We start from the raw sequence: 17348 nt of genomic DNA, 5'->3' as shown, positions 1-17348 counted from the left end.
AAACTTATGTTCTCTTAAAAAATTTGGATTTCATTTTTGGAATGTTACAACTTTGTCCTCATCAATGATTGACTTTATTAATCAAAATTACAATTTTATTTTGGGGAATCTTATGAATTTTTCCTCAATAAAAAATACAAATCTACTCATCCATCCATCCATTTTCTGTACTGCTTATCCTCACTAGTGTCGCAGGCGTGATGGAGCCTAACTCACACACACACACACTGTAAATCACTGCCCTTCATAGCATACATGTTTTGGTTTTAATGAAAAAAAAAAAAAGTCATGATGTCTCCATGCCTCCAGCTTTTTGTCACATTGTTTGAGTATTGCTCGCCGTGTGCAACGTTTTCCATCTTGCCGTCCCCTCGGAGGACAAGTTGCAATCCAAGTGCGTGGCTCTTTCCATGGGTGTGTGCGTGCGCGCACGAGGCAACACAGCAAACTGCCTTTTCCGCTCCATTTGGCGCACTTGAAATTTCGATAGCTTTGGCGCGTGTGAGCGGCCTATCGGCGTGAAAGAGCTGGCAAGATAATTTCTTTTCTTCAACATTGCATCTTTAAACTGGAAAGATTCTCCCACCATGAATGATTTATTTGTGTGTGCTTACAAGCTGGCATCGGGGGGTTGAGTTATTGAAGTTTTGCGTTTTATGGTGAATGAACGCCCACGAGGAATTGTGAAAATAATGCTTTGTAATTTGGCATCACCCATCTGTCTCATACACGACAGCTGGATATTTCTAAAATGGCGGTACTGTGGCCACTTTAAAGCAAAATGGCAGATTTCCTGTGTTTTACGGGACGGTTTCTTAAAAGGTTTCTGTTGGTCCACCACTGAATTTCAGCAAAACTGGAAGGGCCCTACAATTGACCAAACTGACCCTAAAATGGCAAATTTAAAGCAAATTGGCATAATGTAATTCCTGGACAACAGAGCGCACCTGCTTATAAGCCTCACCCAGTACATTTATAAAGGAAATACTATTTGGTACATACAAAGGCCGCAGCCGTGTAAAAGCCGCAAGTGACCACATTGAAACTGACATTGAAACATGAGATATTTATAAAGAAACATGGTACACAGAGAGTTTAACGCTAGCGTCGCGCATGCGCACAGGGCCGCTTAAAAATAAATAAATTAATTAATACTGGTAAAAATCACTGAGACACGGCAGTAACACGCTAGTGCAGCGCTAACAGGGCTGGAACGGTAAAAGTCACTTCCTCGGCACATATATTCCACCGGTCTCACGCTTACCTTTTCCCCTCGAGTGCCCCCTTGCGGCCGTTAGAAAAAATGCACAAATTAGCTGCATCCCTGCATAAACCGCAGGGTTCAAAGTGTGTGAAAAAAGTTGCCGCTTCTAGGCCGGAAATTACGGTACTTCCTGTACCTTTTCGGGCATGGCCTCGTCATGCCTACCTGCTGTTTTAATCAATGACAGTGTCATGAATTAACATTTTTATTTTGCGTATTAAATTAGTCTTTAAGCATGATTTTGGGGTGGTGGTGATTATGTTTGTGTGCAGTGGTATACGATGGCAACACAAGCTCTAATACCGATTAAGGCTGACACTCTCATGCCATCAATTAATTGGATGAAATACATTTTGCATTCAAGATTATTATACCATATTTTTCCCAATTACTGTGGGTTTTTTTTTTACTGTTTTTTGTAATTTTTAATTATTGTTTAATGAACCAATATAATACAAGAGGGAGTGAGGTACTCACTAACCTTATTGAAACTGAGAACTACTTTTTGGGTACTGAATCATCTGAAGATTTATTAGTTTAATATACACTTTTGAGACTGTTTGAGTTTCATCTAAACTTTATTCATACTTTGGCTTCAAGTAGCTATTATTTTCCAAGTAAATTAAACTTTTTTTTTTTTCCAATAAATTGTGATTCAGTTACTGGTCTTGTCATTGACTTCTCCGAAAACAGGGAAACAGTTGGATCATTGTCTTCCAAAGAAAAAGCAATGTTTGATCATGTCTTACTTTCATGAAACACAAAGATGAATAGTCTGCTTTCATAAAAGGCTACAGAAACCTGAGCATATTTACTGTTGAAATCCCCCAAAAATTTGGACAAATTTGAGTTAACCTGTCTCTAAACCAGGGGTAGGGAACCTATGGCTGGCGAGCCATATCTGGGTCTTTTGGTGGTTGCATATGGCTCGCAGGGCCCTCATAACGAAATACTGTACGTGTGTTTTCTGGACGTGCGGGGAACGCAAATGACACGAGAAGGTTTGTCCTATTGGGGTTGCCGTAGTTTAGTGTGGAAGTCAATGTCCACAAGTGCAAAGTCGAACGCAGATCGTGTCGGAACAACTAATTACGGAAACGCTTTTGACAAAGGTCGCTCAAAGAAAAAAATACGAGCATGGCTCTCTCATTTGAAAAGTTTCTCGACCCCTGCTCTGAACAATGATTTCATTTTAAATTCTTGTCGATTAATGCAATGATCGATTTGTTGTCCACTAATCAATTCATTAGAAGACCTCTAATATCGACATGAACAATGCGGTTTTTGGTAACTCAAGCTAGGTGGCATTTTTGGGGGGATTTTTTTTTTTAAAGTATTGATTTGGGAGATGCAAGGATTCTGTGAAGATATACTGCAGGCATTGTTGAAAATTTGGTAGCAATTCGACAGTCTTCTTTAAGACTTTATACATAAAAGACCTCCGAAAATGGGAAAATATGACCATAAAATGGCTTTCGGTTAAAATTGCAGACTTCCTGCATCAGGTTTTCCAAAGACCCTTTTTGTTGGGCAACTCATGATAGTTATTGCTACACAATAGTGTTTGCATATTGAGCCCGACTTTTGGAGCTGCTAACAAATAGGACGCACACTTCTAAAAAAAAGTTGCTGCATTTTAGATTGCGGTAATGCCCTTAAAACATCCCCTTAAAATAACCGTGTCAAGGAAGTCAAGTGCCTATCCCCTGGTTTCCAGCATCTATTGACATTGTCTACTTGAAAATATTTTCCCAACCATCAATTTTATTGCCACTTCCTGGAGCGAGGCCCAGACAGCTCCCTGTCGAGGTGCAGTTCATATTGAATGCAGTAGCCTTGAGCGCCTCTTGGATGTAATTACCTTGACAAGCTGCAGCAAATGTGTTCCACACATTGTGCCTCACATCAAACAGCTTGTACCCCAACACTGTTAACCATGACTGCAGCCTTCAACGCCACTGCTGACGCTCCAGTCAGGTAGCCCCCCACCCACACCCCCTCCCTACACCTCCCCAGCACACAGACACACACACACAACACTTGTTATTATGCTCCAATGTGAACCCAACAAGCTCCCCCGTGCTGGGAGTTAACTTTTTTTGCAAGGTGAGAGTGGAGCGGCTAGGACTGGGGGAGTAAAATCTATCTCGAGTTTGGACCTCTCTAGGTGCACTTGGCACGTTTTTCTTGTGTTTGTGTGACTGGATCCCAAGTGGACTGGTTGGATGTGATATTGGATTGTGTGTGAAATGTTTCCTGGGACTGTGGGACGAATGTAATTACTGTTTGGCATCTTCATGGTTAGTCTCGCAGGATTTATTTCATAAACTCGACATACTGTCTTGATGTAGATTGTGACGACAGGAGTGGCTAAGAACATAATTGCTCGTTGTTTTATACAATCCTCTTTAGTACACGGCGTAATATTTGAAATAACTGGTCCATATAATTGGCTGATTATTCAAATCGGTGGATCAAATTTTCCCACCAAAGACCTGCAAGTGGTCCGAATTAGCTGCTGCTTCCAAGCAAAATATCACTTTTTGAAAACATACAAAGGATTCCCAAAAATGATCAAAGTCACCCTAAAGTGGTCTATTTAAACCAAATTGTCCACTTTAGGGTGATTTTCGGGCTTCACTTCTTGAGACTTTTTTTGTTTGTCTGCCTATGATAGACATATCCACCAAATTTTATGTTAACAAGGGCTGAATAAAAGCATAAAAACATGTGAATGAATGTCTTTTGAACGAAGTGGCGTTTGTGTTCATTTTGTCCTTCTTCTCAGGTGGACGCCGGCTGGATCGGCTTCTGGTCCACTGTGGGCGGCTGTGTCTTTGGGGTGGCCATGGCCAGGTAAGCCACCGGAGCAGTCCTGGCATTTTGTCCTACCGTTACCGGGAAAAGAAATTACACATAAAGGCATTAAAAGGCCTTAAAGGTCCCATATTTTGGTCCTTTAGACCTCATAGAGTGACTCTCTTCATATTGGATTTAGTATAAAAGTGTCATCCATCTTCAAAAAAAAAATACATCTACATACAAATACAATCCAGAAAATGCCCCTCTGACAGATGCTTCTGTTTGACCCGGAGTTGTATCCACTTTGTCCATATTTGGCTAAAATCACCCCCTTTTTCCTTGATTGGTTGCCTCTGTGTAAATGCTACAGTTATGAGGCCAGCAGCAAAATTTTGAGCCAACTTGAGACGTTTGAGGGTGAACTGTCTGATTCCAGAAATAATATGCCTCATAGTACAGTAATTGAGCTGAAATGTTATAAATGTATGAAATAGTTTTTATAAGTACTGATGTGAAAGAACATGCTTTAGCCCCAAAGATGAAAAAAAGCTGGACTTGACAACGGCACCAACTTACAAATCCAATTCAAAATCATTGTCGAGGTTTAAACCCAAGTTTGAGACTTTTGTCCACTCCGCGATCGGGGTTGCGTCAGGAAGGGCATCCGGCGTAAAAACTGTGCCAAACAAAGATGAGTGTTCATCTGAGATGTCATCCTGTGGCGACCCCTCACGGGACAAGGCCAAAGACACTTACTTACTTACTCTTGATAATGTATTAAAGAGCCCAAGTCAACAGAAGGCATTTTGGGGATGTGGTAGGAAACTGGAGTGCCCTGAGAAAACCCACACAAGGCAGGGAGTAAACACGCACACTCCACAAAGGTGGGGCCGGGATTTGAACCCCGATCCCTTTTTGTTCAGTGGGACATAAATCTGTCTGTCATCCGGAAAGCAACTAAAACAAATCCCATGCTCTCTCAGGATCAGGATGGAACCCAGGGCCAGGAAATACAGAGGAAACCACAGGGGCCCTAAGATTGAACCCTGTGAAACCCTGTAAGACAGTGAGTGGTGCCAAGTGGGACTCAGAGCCAGAGTTCTTCCTCCCAGATAGGATCTAAACCATTGAGTGTTGCCACTAATGCCCACCAGATGCTGCAGATGAGCCAACTGAAATACTGTGGCCCAGTATCACAGTCAGGAGTCAGCTCCAGCCGAACAAGACATACATAGTCACCATAATCATTAGCCTGAATGATGCCATTAAAATGTCTTTTAAAAAACAACACTGTACCTAGGCTTGAAACCTCTTTTAAAAAAACGAATCGAATCCCAACCCATTTTTGAAACACTAACCCAGCCTTGAAAGTAACAAAAGGGACTCATTTCTGCAGTGGCAGTGACAATAGAGATGATTTGTTGTTGACATCACCTCTAAAATGGATCCTCTTGTTGTTGCATGAGCTGTGCTCTGCGCTGTTAAATGAACTGCACTCGCGAGGACAGTGAGAGCTTCAAACGGAGTCTGCCTCCATCAGTTAGCTGTAAGCTGCTTACGGTTTTGGGGGATTTTGGGGTATTGATATGTGCTCTGATCCTCTCAGCAAAGAAATCGGGATTTAAATGAAAGCCCAACTTAAAAAAGCTCTGGTGATGCTCGTGTTGTTGGAAAGCCAATCAGCATCTACAACTCAACTTACACAAATTTGTATTTCTTAGTACTTTTACTTCTTGATACTGCAGTTCTTACAAACCCAAAAGTTGGGGGACCTTTCAAAAGAACTCCCAAAAGAATAGGTTTCTCGTTTGACCCGTGACAAACTGTTTGTGCACTTAGAATTGAAGGAATTGCCTGTCCCAGAGCTTAGTTGACCTCTCAAAAGTACGACTACCGGTACATCCAATAAATTTGGCATTTTATTTTTACCTCTTGGAGTCTAATTAGAGAAAGAGTTTGTTCCTGGTTACTGGACCTCTTGAAATTTGTACCCCACTGATGTGGGTCTTCTTCTGGCCCCCAATACATGTCAGTCTTAAATTCCAGCAATTTATAGTTGTGGGAATTAAAAGATTCCAATCCGATATGTTCAGAGCCGCCGAGGTTCTGAGACTTCTCCAAAGGCCTACCCCTTACTAACCTTGCGGGGTCCTTTTTTTTGGACCCTGATAATTTGTCTGTCCATTTAAATTCCAAGCACAGATTCGGAGATGATATTGTGATCTGCAGTGAAAGCAGGGTGCAGGCGGAGAGACAATTAGAAAGATGGAGGCACGCACTGGAAAAGAGAGGAATGAAGAAGTAAAACAGAATATATGTGCGTGAATGAGAGGGGCGGAGGAGGAAAAGTGAACCTCCGGGGAGAAGCGATAGCGAGGGCGGAGGACTTCAAATACTTGTGGGGCAACAATACAGAGCAATGGAGAGTGTGGTAAGGAAGTGAAGAAACGGGTCCAAGAGGGATGGAACAGTTGGTGGAAGGTGTCTGGTGTTTTATGTGACAGAAGAGTCTGCTAGGATGAAGGGCAAAGTTTATAAAACAGCGGTGAGGCCGGCCACGATGTACGGATTAGAGACGGTGGCTCTGAAGAGACAACAGGAAGCAGAACTTGAGGTGGCAGAAATGAAGATGCTGAGGTTCTCGCTCGGTGTGAGCAGGTTGGATAGGATTAGAACCGAGCTCATTAGAGGGACAGCCAAAGTTGGATGTTTTGGAGACAAGGTTAGATAGATCAGACTTCGATGGTTTGGACATGTTCAGAGTCGAGAGAGTGACTATGTTGGTGGAAGGGTGCTGAGGATGGAGCTGCCAGGCAAAAGAGCGAGAGGAAGACCAAAGAAAAGGTTGATGGATGTGGTGAGGGAGGACATGAGGACAGTGGGTGTGAGAGAGGAAGATGCACCAGATAGGCTTAGATGGAAAAAGATGACGCGCTGTGGCGACCCCTATCGGGACAAGCCGAAAGGGAAAGAAGAAGAAGATTTAAAGTCCAAGCACGCGCACCAGAAGCAGCGGTTTGAAACGTCAACTTGAAAACCCAAATTTGAAATTGTAAGTCAGTACTCCTGGGAAACCAGATCCGTGACTTAAACATACTTTGAAACTTAACTTGCAACCTTTCGCCTGGCTTCTTGGGAGAAGAAAAAAAAAAATCTTGGTAAAAAAAGTCCACTGCGAAGCAACCCAAACATTTTGAGGGCTTTTATGCATATTTCAAAAGTTTCTCTTTTAGTTCTGTGGAAGTTGGTGCCAGAATAAATAAAGGAAAGACTAAAAGTTGAACAAACAAAGAACAGTTTTAAAGAATATCAATTGTGAAGGTGGACGAAATCGATTCAAATTGGATTCTTGCAAGGGGGGTGAAAAATGTAGAGATTACATTTCGAGGCCATATCACAAAGCGGACATATTTATGAATTGCTTCTTTCGTGGCGTCCTTGCCGGCCGGCGTCCTTTGCAGGTTTGCAGACTCCATCCGGGGGATGCTGAAGCTGATCCTGGTGCTGATGCTGGCCGGCGCTTCGCTTTCCTCCACCTGGTTCACGCTCACCTGCCTCAGTCGCCTCACGCACTTGCCCTCCAACGCCGGTACGCTCGTCACGCCTCGGGAAACCATTTATCGATTGACTGATCGATTTTTGCATTTACAAAGTGGCAGACAGCAAAATATAATGGTGTGATTTCTGAGCTATTAATAAATATGCATGAGTTTGTGAAGATGTCGGAAGGATTTCGTCATTATCGTTATTATGATGGCATAAAGACAAGAGTGTTATTGTTCAGTATCATATTAATGTGCTCATCAACTGTAATGTTTTTATTTGTTGTTGTTGTTTCTCCCGTGGCAGCCATCTTGTACACGTCGTGCATCCTGGTGGGCATCTTCATCAACAGCAGCGTGCCCATCTTCTTCGAGCTGTTCATCGAGACGGTCTACCCGGTCCCTGAAGGCATCACGTGCGGCGTGGTCACCTTCTTGGGCAACCTGGTCACCGGCCTGCTGCTCTTCTTCCTCACCTTCTACTGTACAGGTACCTCAACACTGGCGGCGTTCTCACACGGGCGCTACAACGCCAACAAAAACACACGTTTCATTTTTCGTCTCGCAGTCTGAAGTCAAATCAGACGAGTAAACCTCAGTCGGGATCACCACAAATATTTAATTTCTCGAGGACTTCATGTTGACAGCATTCAGTTTTGACCACAAACTCCCCCACCGGTGGCTTTCTTAATACCACGGCTGTGACCAGAACCCCCTGCGAACTTGGCCCCCCCCTCCTGCTCGGTGCCGTCGCCCTTTTAGTCCTCCTCGTTTAGCCGAGCGCGTCGGCGCGAATACAAAGCAGTGCGGAGGCGGTCGAGGCTTCCGAATGCCTTTCCCCGCACACGAGAACTGTTCACCACGAGGGAATAATTGCAGCACTTTCTCAGTAGATTATTTCCCGTGTTTCTTCTTATTTTGACAAAGTTTTCAGGCGTCTATGAAGTGAGCGACGCGCAGCCGCCTGTTCAATGATCTTCCGCAACTGAGAGAGTTCACTCGCTCGCTCGCTCTCTCACAAGAGCTTTTTTTCCCCCTTCCGAGAAAAACATTCGCAGGGAAGCGTCAATCAAATTTGGTTGAGGTTTATTTCTGTGTGCGTCATAACCACGTAACATAACCGAAGGTCACATTAACATAAATGCATCCACCACGTCAAATATTGAACTAGTCGGTGGTGAAGATGAGCAGGCCTACCGAACATCTGACCTTACCTACTCACCGACTGACTACAGTTCAGGTCTCCATTTGGCGGTCAGCTACTGACAGACCTGTTAACCAAACTACCTCCCGATCTACCTAACAAGCAGCCGATTTTCTGACCTACCATTTAACTAACCCACCTACAGTATCCACTGACAGACTTACTGACCGAACTACCTAACCTACCTACAGTACCTACAGTGAAGAAAACGAGTATTTGAACCCCCTGCTATATTGCAAGTTTTCCCACTTAGAAATCATGGAGGGGTCTGAAATGTTCATGTCCACCATGAGAGAGATAATCTACAAAGAAAAATCCAGAAATCACAATGGATGATTTTTATAACGATTTATTTGTGTGATACAGCTGCAAATAAGTATTTGAACACCCGAGAAAACCAACGTTAATATTTGGTACAGTAGCCTTTGTTTGCAATTACAGAGGTCAAATGTTTCCTGTAGTTGTTCACCAGGTTTGCACACACTGCAGGAGGGATTTTGGCCCACTAATCCACACAGATCGTCTCTAGATCGGACAGGTTTCTGGGCTGTCGCCGAGAAACATGGAGTTTCAGTTCCCTCCAAAGATTTTCTATTGGCTTTAGGTCTGGAGACTGGCTAGGCCACGCCAGAACCTTAATATGCTTAATCTGCACTCCTTGGTTTTCCTGTCTGTGTGCTTCGGGTCATTGTCATGTTGAAAGACGCAGCCACGACCCATCTTCAATGCTCTGACTGAGAGAAAGAGGATGTTCTTCGAAATCTCACGATACATGGCCGCGGTCATCCTCTCCTTAAAACAGTGCAGTCGTCCTGTCCCATGTGCAAAAAAACACCCCCCAAGCATGATGCTACCACGCCCATGCTTCACAGTAGGGATGGTGTTCTTGGGATGGAACCCATCATTCGTCTTCCTCCAAATACGGTTAGTGGAATTATGAACAAAAGGTTCTATTTTGGTCTCATCTGACCACAAAACGTTCTCCCATGACTCCTCTGTATCATCCAAATGGTCATTGGCAAACTTCAGACGGAACTTGACATGTGCTGGTTTAAGCAGTTGAACCTTCCGTGCCATGCATGTCTTAGTGCATGGAAAACGGTGGTCCCAGCTCTTTTCAAGCCATTGACCAAGTCCTGTTGTGTAGTCCTGGGCTGATTCCTCACCTTTCTAAGGATCATTGAGACCCCACGAGGTGATATCTTGCACAGGGCTCCACTCCGATTGAGATTGACCGTCATGTTTAGCTTCTTCCATTTTCAAATGATTGTTCCAACAGTGGACCTTTTTTCACCAAGCTGCTTGCCCCTTTCCAGCCGTGTGAAGTTGTACAATTTTGTCTCTGGTGTCTTTGGACTGCTCTTTAGTCTTGGCCATGTTACAAGTTTGAGTCTTACCGATTGTATGGGGTGAACAGGTGTCTTTATGCAGCTAATGACCTCACACGGGTGCATCTAATTCAGGATAATACATGGAGTGCAGGTGGACTATTAAAGGCGGACTAACAGGTGTTCGAGGGTCAGAAATGTAGATGATAACCAGGTGTTCAAAAACTTATTTGCAGCTGTATCACACAAATAAATCATTAAAAAAAAAATCATACATTGTGATTTCTGGATTTTTCCTTTTAGATGATCTCTCTCACAGTGGACATGCACCTATGATGAAAATTTCAGATCCCTCCATGATTTCTAAGTTGGTGAACTTGCAATGTAGCAGGGTGTTCAAATACTCATTTTCTTCACTGTACTTCCCTACCTTTTCAAAAAAAAAATTGACAACCGTCCGATGTTTTTCAAAGACTATTTTCTAACACGGTAGCAGTCCCCTACACCCAACGATTGGAACAAAACCTGTTTTGTGCGCAGATTTGTCGTGGCTGAACTGGTGCCTGACGGGCTCGTGCGTCTTCAGCCTGGTGCTCATCCTCTTCTTCCGGGAGTCGTACGACCGCCTCTACCTGGACGTCTTCGTGTCCGTGTAACCGCACGCGCACTACATGGACACAAAAACGTAAGACCTGCCGTTGCACAAAACTTGGCAGGCCGAGAAAAGAAAAAAGGGGCTTTTAGCAGTTTTTTTTTTTTTTTAACTCAAGGTTTACTCTTTCTTGTTTCCGGGTGGCGATTTTTTTTTGGAAGCCCTGATCGCTTACAAAATGGACCCCACCACTAAGCTGCCTGGCAACAAGCCAGCGGCCAAACAAGAGTCACTTTTTATTGATAATATTGTATTTTTTGGGGGGGACTGTTATGTTTCAGCATCAAGGTGCAGAGCTCTGAGATTGGTCGCTTGTCCTACCGGCCCTTTTAAAGGTCATTCACGAACGACACTTTTGTCGCGCTTTTAAGATGACGACGCCATATTTGTTTGTGTGTGTTTGGGGAGGGGGGCACTAAGTTAAGAACGCTTTCATTGTGGACCCTCTAAGCAAAGGGGGGAAAAGGGAAAAATCTTTCAACCTTAGCTACACACCACTCTTCTTTAGCTAGCTAACTAGCTAGCTTATTTTTCCAGTACATATTTTTCTTACCTCATCAAGCTTCTGCCTTACTTACCTCCTTGCTACCTCCATACCTACCAGCTGATTGGTCCTCCCCTCCCACTAGCGACCCGACCTGTGAATTTCCTCGCTTTCATACCTTGTTTACGCAACTGACATCGTTTACCAGACTCGCTTGGTGTAACCTCGCTGACGTGTGTGCATAAAGTTCATGACACACGTGCTGCCCTCACGACACGTTACAAGTTAGACAGCTAGCGAACTTATAAAGAAACGCCGTACACGAGGCGTTCTTTTCTCGCTTTTGTGGAGGTTTCTTGCGGTAAATGAATTCACAAATTTGTAACTAAAAGATACAGAAAAATATACATTACACTGTGCGCTGTGTGCCATTTTGCAAAATACAGGTAGCTAGCTTATTTATGCTAAACAGAGCAATAGCGGCATCAACGATCACTTGTTTACATCGAGCTCTCAAATAAAACAAAATTGTGACCTCAACCGAATGTCTGTGAACATACAATACTTACAAAGACGAAAGTTTCCCAAGGTTCAAACATTTCGAACACATTCGACGTAGTGAATGAGTTGCCTTCAGACTTAATCTCCACCATGCTCAAATTCTTACCGGAGACATGTCCAAGATCCGCTATAACGCACAGAGCACTCACTCCGCTTAGAAACCGAACAATCCTCACAGGTCAAGAGGTGTCATTCTGACGCTTTGTCTTTGAAAACATTTTAACGCACCGCATCTTGAAATAAACACATTTTTAACTAACTTATTTATCTTACGAAATATACAAATCTTTCAAGGAAAGACATGACATACGTTACCATGCTTCCCTTACCTCTTTTACCTACCAACCTTCCCGAGCTTTTCATCACTTTCCATCCACGTTGTTATCGTCGTCGTCATGTTTTGATGTTATTTTCACACAAACGTGCAGTTGTCCCCGATCGGTCACCAGACTTATCAGGCGTGTCTCGAGGCCATTTTCAAGTCTCGCTTTTGTTGTGGTTTTAAGCTAACAATGCCTTCTTTTTTTAAGTGTTTGGGCTTTTTTGGGGTTTTGTTTTTGTTTTTTTTGCAGCCAAAGCGAGGCGACTCAACGGGACGCTTTCATTGTGTGGACTCCAAGTGAGTGGGATAAAAGAGGAATAAAAAAAAGTTTTTTGTTTTTTTTTAAAGGACTCTAAGGATGTTTGTTTATTTGCACAAAGCGTGGGAATGGGGATGTTGTTGTTTGTTCATCTCGTACCAAAACGTTCGCCCTGTGCCGTCTTTTTGTACTGTCACGTGGTAGACTTCCCCTGTGTCCTTTGCCCTTCTCCAGCACCTTATTAATAAAAAAAAATGGTTTATGAATAACAAGGCTCTTAATGACAGAAATATGGTTGGTCTTGAAATGAAATACGTACTTCCGATAAGTGAAGAATACAAACAAAAACTCTAAGACAGGAAATGAAAGTTCTGAGTGAAATTCAATATTGGGTAAATAGCGGTTAAAGGTTTATGACTACTATTCTGTTAATGTTACAGCTTAATCTATGCGACTTTATATTTGACTTTATTGCTTTCTTTTTGTTATATTACTTTTATTCTGGGAAAATAAAACTTTACTCTCCTAATATTGTGATTTTATTGTTACAACTAACTTTGTTAAACAACTGTTTGTGTAATATTCTGACATTTTGTGAAAAGATTACCGATTTATTCTTGTAACATTTCCATCTTCTTACCTTGGAATAATTAACATATATTTCCTCCTGTAACATTACAACTTTATTCTTGTTAAATTATGGCTTTATTCTTGGAACTTTATTGTTGTTCTTTTTCCTCATCCTTATTCTTGTAATGTCACTTCATTCTTGTAACATTGTGACTTTATGCTCGTAATGTGATTTTCCCATAACTTGATCGTATCACCAGATGACATTTTTATTGTTAAAATATGGCTTTATTCTTGTAATGGTGTCATTTTATTCTTGTAAACCACAATATTTTTTTTTGGTTAAATTGAGACTTAATTCTCGTAACTTTCCAACTATTGTAACGTTGACTATTTTCACAAGAGATTTTATTGCTCTTGTATGTATTTGTGTGTGTATCACACACATAGACACAGTTGAAGTCAGTCGTTTACATACGCTGTAAAAACACGTTTCATTTTTTCTTTGACAGTCTGAAGTCAAATCAGGCAAAACCTCTTCTGTTTCAGGTCAGTCAGAATCTCCAATTATTATTTAGTTTTGTTCAATTCCATAATAATGACAATTTCTTCTTTCTTCTTCAACGTAAAAAGGTTTACATACACATACGTGTTGGAAGAACACGGAGAAGCCTAGATGATGAGGTCATAGCTTTTGAAGTTTCTGATGGGCTAAATGACATGTGAGTTAACTGACGCCACACCTGGGGATGTACTGTATTTTAAGGCCACACTTCAAATGTTTGAAATGGAAAAATCTAAAGAAATTTCCCAATTAGAGAGAATCGTGGAGCTCCACAAGTTTTGCTAATCCTTGGGTGCAATTTCCAGATGCCTGATGCTGGCATGTTAACCTACTCAAACAAATATATGCCAGTATGAACATCATGGGATTGTTCGGCCAGCCATCACATCACTCAAGAAGAAGACTAGTTCTGTGTACCAGAGATGAACGTGTTTCGATCACCCCCAGAACAAAAGCTAAAGACCTTGTGAAGATGCTGGATGAAGTTGGTAAGAAAGTGACACTGTCCACAGTGAAACGAGTCCTGCCCCGACCCATGCTGAAAGGTCACTCCCCAAGAACGGAGCCGTTACTCCTAAAGAAACATAAAAAAGACAGATTACAGTTTGCAAAACGACACCAAGACAAAGATCTCAACTGCTGAAGACATGTCCTGGGATCCGATCAAACAAAAGTTGAGCTATTTGGCCATATTGACCAATGTTCCATCTGGAGGAAAAAGGGGGCAGGTTCTGGACCTGAGAACACCATACCAACTGTGAAACATTGAGGGGCTAGCATCAAGTTGTGTGGCTGTTTTGCTGCTGCATGAACTGGACCTCGTAATAAAATAGACAACATTATGAAGAAAAACCATTACATGGAGATATTTAGGCTCTAGACGTCAGCCAGGAACCTAAAACTTGGGTGCAAATGGCAGAAGCTGACACAAAATGTTTGACCCAAGTCATGTCGGTCAAAGGAAATGCTACCCGATAATAAGGAAATATATGGAAACTTGTAACCTCAAAGAAAATAAAATTGTATACTCTATAAGGCATGGTGGATCAGCTGGTAAAGCGTCAGCCTCACAGTTTTGAGGACCCAGGTTCGATCCCGGCCCCGCCTGTGTGGAGTTTGCTTGTTCTCCCCGTGCCTGCGTGGGTTTTCTCCGGGCACTCCGGTTTTCCTCCCACATCCCAAAAACATGCAACATTAATTGAACACGCTAAATTGCCCCGAGGTGTGATCGTGAGTGCGGCTGTTTGTCTCTATGTGCCCTGCGATTGGCCGGCAACCAGTTCAGGGTGTACCCCGCCTCCTCCCCATTGGCAGCTCCCCCCGACCCTAGTGAGCATAAGTGGCTAAGAAAATGGATGGATGGATGGAAATACTTTATATATGTATTAATATTAGTGTTAGAAAAGAATGGCCATTCGCGTAGCATTCCAGACTTTTTGTAAGTACAACTTCATTTTTCATAAAAAAAATGTGACTTTAATCGAAATAATTTCTATCTTTATGACTTTCTTCCTGTTTGATACCTCTTCAACTTTTTGGAAGTGCTTCATAAATAAATCAGAATTTGCTAACATTATGAGTATTTGAATTATGTTGCAACTTTATTATCGTAGCTTTATGAGTGTTCTGAATAGTGTCAGTACTTATTGAGAAAAATGTAACTCTTCTCATGTTGGACTCTGGTGACAACTCATTTCTCTTAACCTTCTGTCGTTATTTTCAGGAATTTGCTTTTTGGGGGTCTAAATTGCCCCCCCAGCCCCGAAACGGGCCCACTTTGAGTGTTCGATTCACTTGCAGTACACAAACATGAACAAACGAGACAAAACACCATCGAGTGATAAAACCGGCCGTTGCGGTGTGAGTCGTTCATCACGGAGTTGTTTCAAATGGAGAGAAATATAAATTGATATAAAAAAAAAAAAATGGCATCGATGGCGGCAGTGTTGACGATGGGATGTTGAGTGGGTGTAATCAGAATCCATTACTGTGAGTGCACTCAGCTGTAAAAAAAAAAAAAATGACTTTCATCTCCAAGAAACAAAAAAAACCCATCAGGACGCTTGCACAAAATCTTCACCTTAACTTTGTCTTAGTGGAAGTTTTTCTTCAATAACTTTACAAGTTTATTCGTCGTATGCAATATGACGGATGTCTTTACTGTGCAAAATCAGAATTGTCTTTATTTGTCAAGTATGTAAAAAAACCACAAGGAATTTGTCCCTGGTAGTTTGAGCCACCTCTTGGACTACAACTTACAGCCGTTTTGACAAAAACTACATTCGAGGCATAAAAATATTTAACAAACACATTACGGAGAGACACCTGTCCGCTAGCAGTTGAATGGCAAACGGGACAAGCCGAAAGAAACTGACTGAAAAAGGGTTTTGAAACGTCTGCTTGTTTTAGCTTGAAATGATCGACAGCGGCTACCTGAGGAAAGAACCTGGAAGAGATGGTGACCAGGATCTGGCGTCCCCCATAAGGATTTTGCATGTTCTTGTCTTAGTTCTGGCCGCGTCCAAGTCCTCAAGGGTGGTTAGGATGGTACCTTTTCAGCAGTTTTGATTGGCCGTTCCAGTCCGAGTTTGTCCTTTTTTGGGAGAGGACCAAACTAGACTGTGATGGACGAACACAGGACTCATTCAATGACTGCTGTGTGGGACTGCCTCAACAGCTCCCGTGGCAGGCTGTGATTCCTCAGAAGCCGCAGGAAGTACGTCCTCTCCTGTGCCTTTTTGAGGATGGGGTTGATGTTCGTCTCCCACTTTAAGTCCTGAGAGAGTAATTCTCAGGAACTTGAAGGTTGTTGGTTGACACAAAACAGTTGGACACCGTGAAGGGCAGCTGTGGGGAAAGATGCCTCCTGAAGTCCACGTTCATCTCTACAGTCTTGAGCATGTTCAGTTCCAGGTTGCGTCGAGCCCGATCATCGACCTCGATCATCTCTACATTCTTGAGCGCGTTCAGCTCCAGGTTGCGTCGACCCCGATCATTGACCTCAATCATCTCTAGAGTCTTGAGCGTGTTCACCTCCAGTCGCTCCTCTTCCTGTCAATACGCAGACCTGTCACCGTATTTCATGAGGCCGATGATTGTGGTGGTTTCTGCAAACGTCAGGAATTTAACAGCTAGGTGTGTTAAGGTGCAATTTGAAACCTGAACTATTATTGCAACCTTATTCCTAACTAAAAAAAAAAAAAAACCCGACCCTAGTTTGAAACCATAACCCTGATTTGAAATGAAACCTAAAATTTAAAACCTTAAGTCAGGGGTGTCAAACTCATTTTGCTCACGGGCCACATTATTGTTCTGGTTTCCCTCAGAGGGCCTTTATGACTGTGAAACAAAAATATTTAGTCATCTCATCAATTTATAAAGTAGTTTTTGACTCAAACATCAAGGTTAATGTGTTTTTCAACTATTCACGTTTGGTAACACAAATATCCTTATAATAGCTCAAGTTTATCATTTATGATGCATGTCAATTTGAAATTTTGGTGTTTACAAGAATCACGGAAACTGACACTCTAGATTTGGCTCCGCGGGCCCCGTAAAACCATGCAGCGGGCCAGATCTGGCCCCTGGGCCTTGAGTTTGACACCAGTGCCTGAAGTGGCGTTTTCAACCCCCAGTTTGAAACCCAAATTGAAAACCTTACCTCCAACTTCGAAAGCCCAACGTTTAAACCCTAATCCTTTGTTTTGACACCCTCACCCCGGTTTTCGGATGCTGATTTGAAATCTTAACCCATCTCGAACCTTTAATTTGAAGGCCAAACCCTGCCTTGAAACC

At 42.6% G+C, this 17348-nt stretch overlaps 1 protein-coding gene and 1 long non-coding RNA gene across 3 annotated transcripts in view; one reads left to right on the top strand and one right to left on the bottom strand.

Moving 5' to 3' along the window:
- slc49a4 (solute carrier family 49 member 4) overlaps positions 1 to 10817 on the top strand; it is a 28481-nt gene extending 17664 nt beyond the window's left edge. The window contains exons 6-9 of the mRNA XM_061841923.1: positions 4053 to 4120; positions 7528 to 7655; positions 7916 to 8098; positions 10681 to 10817. Of these exons, the coding sequence (XP_061697907.1) occupies positions 4053 to 4120; positions 7528 to 7655; positions 7916 to 8098; positions 10681 to 10796 (495 nt within the window). The 3' untranslated portion in view covers positions 10797 to 10817. The remainder of the gene's footprint in view (positions 1 to 4052; positions 4121 to 7527; positions 7656 to 7915; positions 8099 to 10680) is intronic.
- On the bottom strand, positions 7787 to 11982 carry LOC133512363 (uncharacterized). 2 transcript variants are annotated; one of them, XR_009798176.1, is made up of 3 exons: positions 11846 to 11980; positions 10666 to 10848; positions 7787 to 8132 (listed from the first exon to the last, which is right to left on the bottom strand). It is a non-coding gene; the product is annotated as an uncharacterized LOC133512363 (long non-coding RNA). The 2 variants fall into 2 exon arrangements; XR_009798175.1 differs by lacking the exon at positions 10666 to 10848 and having other exon boundaries at positions 11846 to 11982.
- Between the last annotated feature and the right edge of the window lie 5366 nt (positions 11983 to 17348).

Source organism: Syngnathoides biaculeatus, chromosome 14 (assembly GCF_019802595.1).
Source record: "Syngnathoides biaculeatus isolate LvHL_M chromosome 14, ASM1980259v1, whole genome shotgun sequence".
In the NCBI taxonomy this organism is placed as follows: domain Eukaryota; kingdom Metazoa; phylum Chordata; class Actinopteri; order Syngnathiformes; family Syngnathidae; genus Syngnathoides; species Syngnathoides biaculeatus.
Note: the sequence above shows the minus strand (reverse complement) of the source record. Positions and strands in the feature narration are given on the sequence as shown.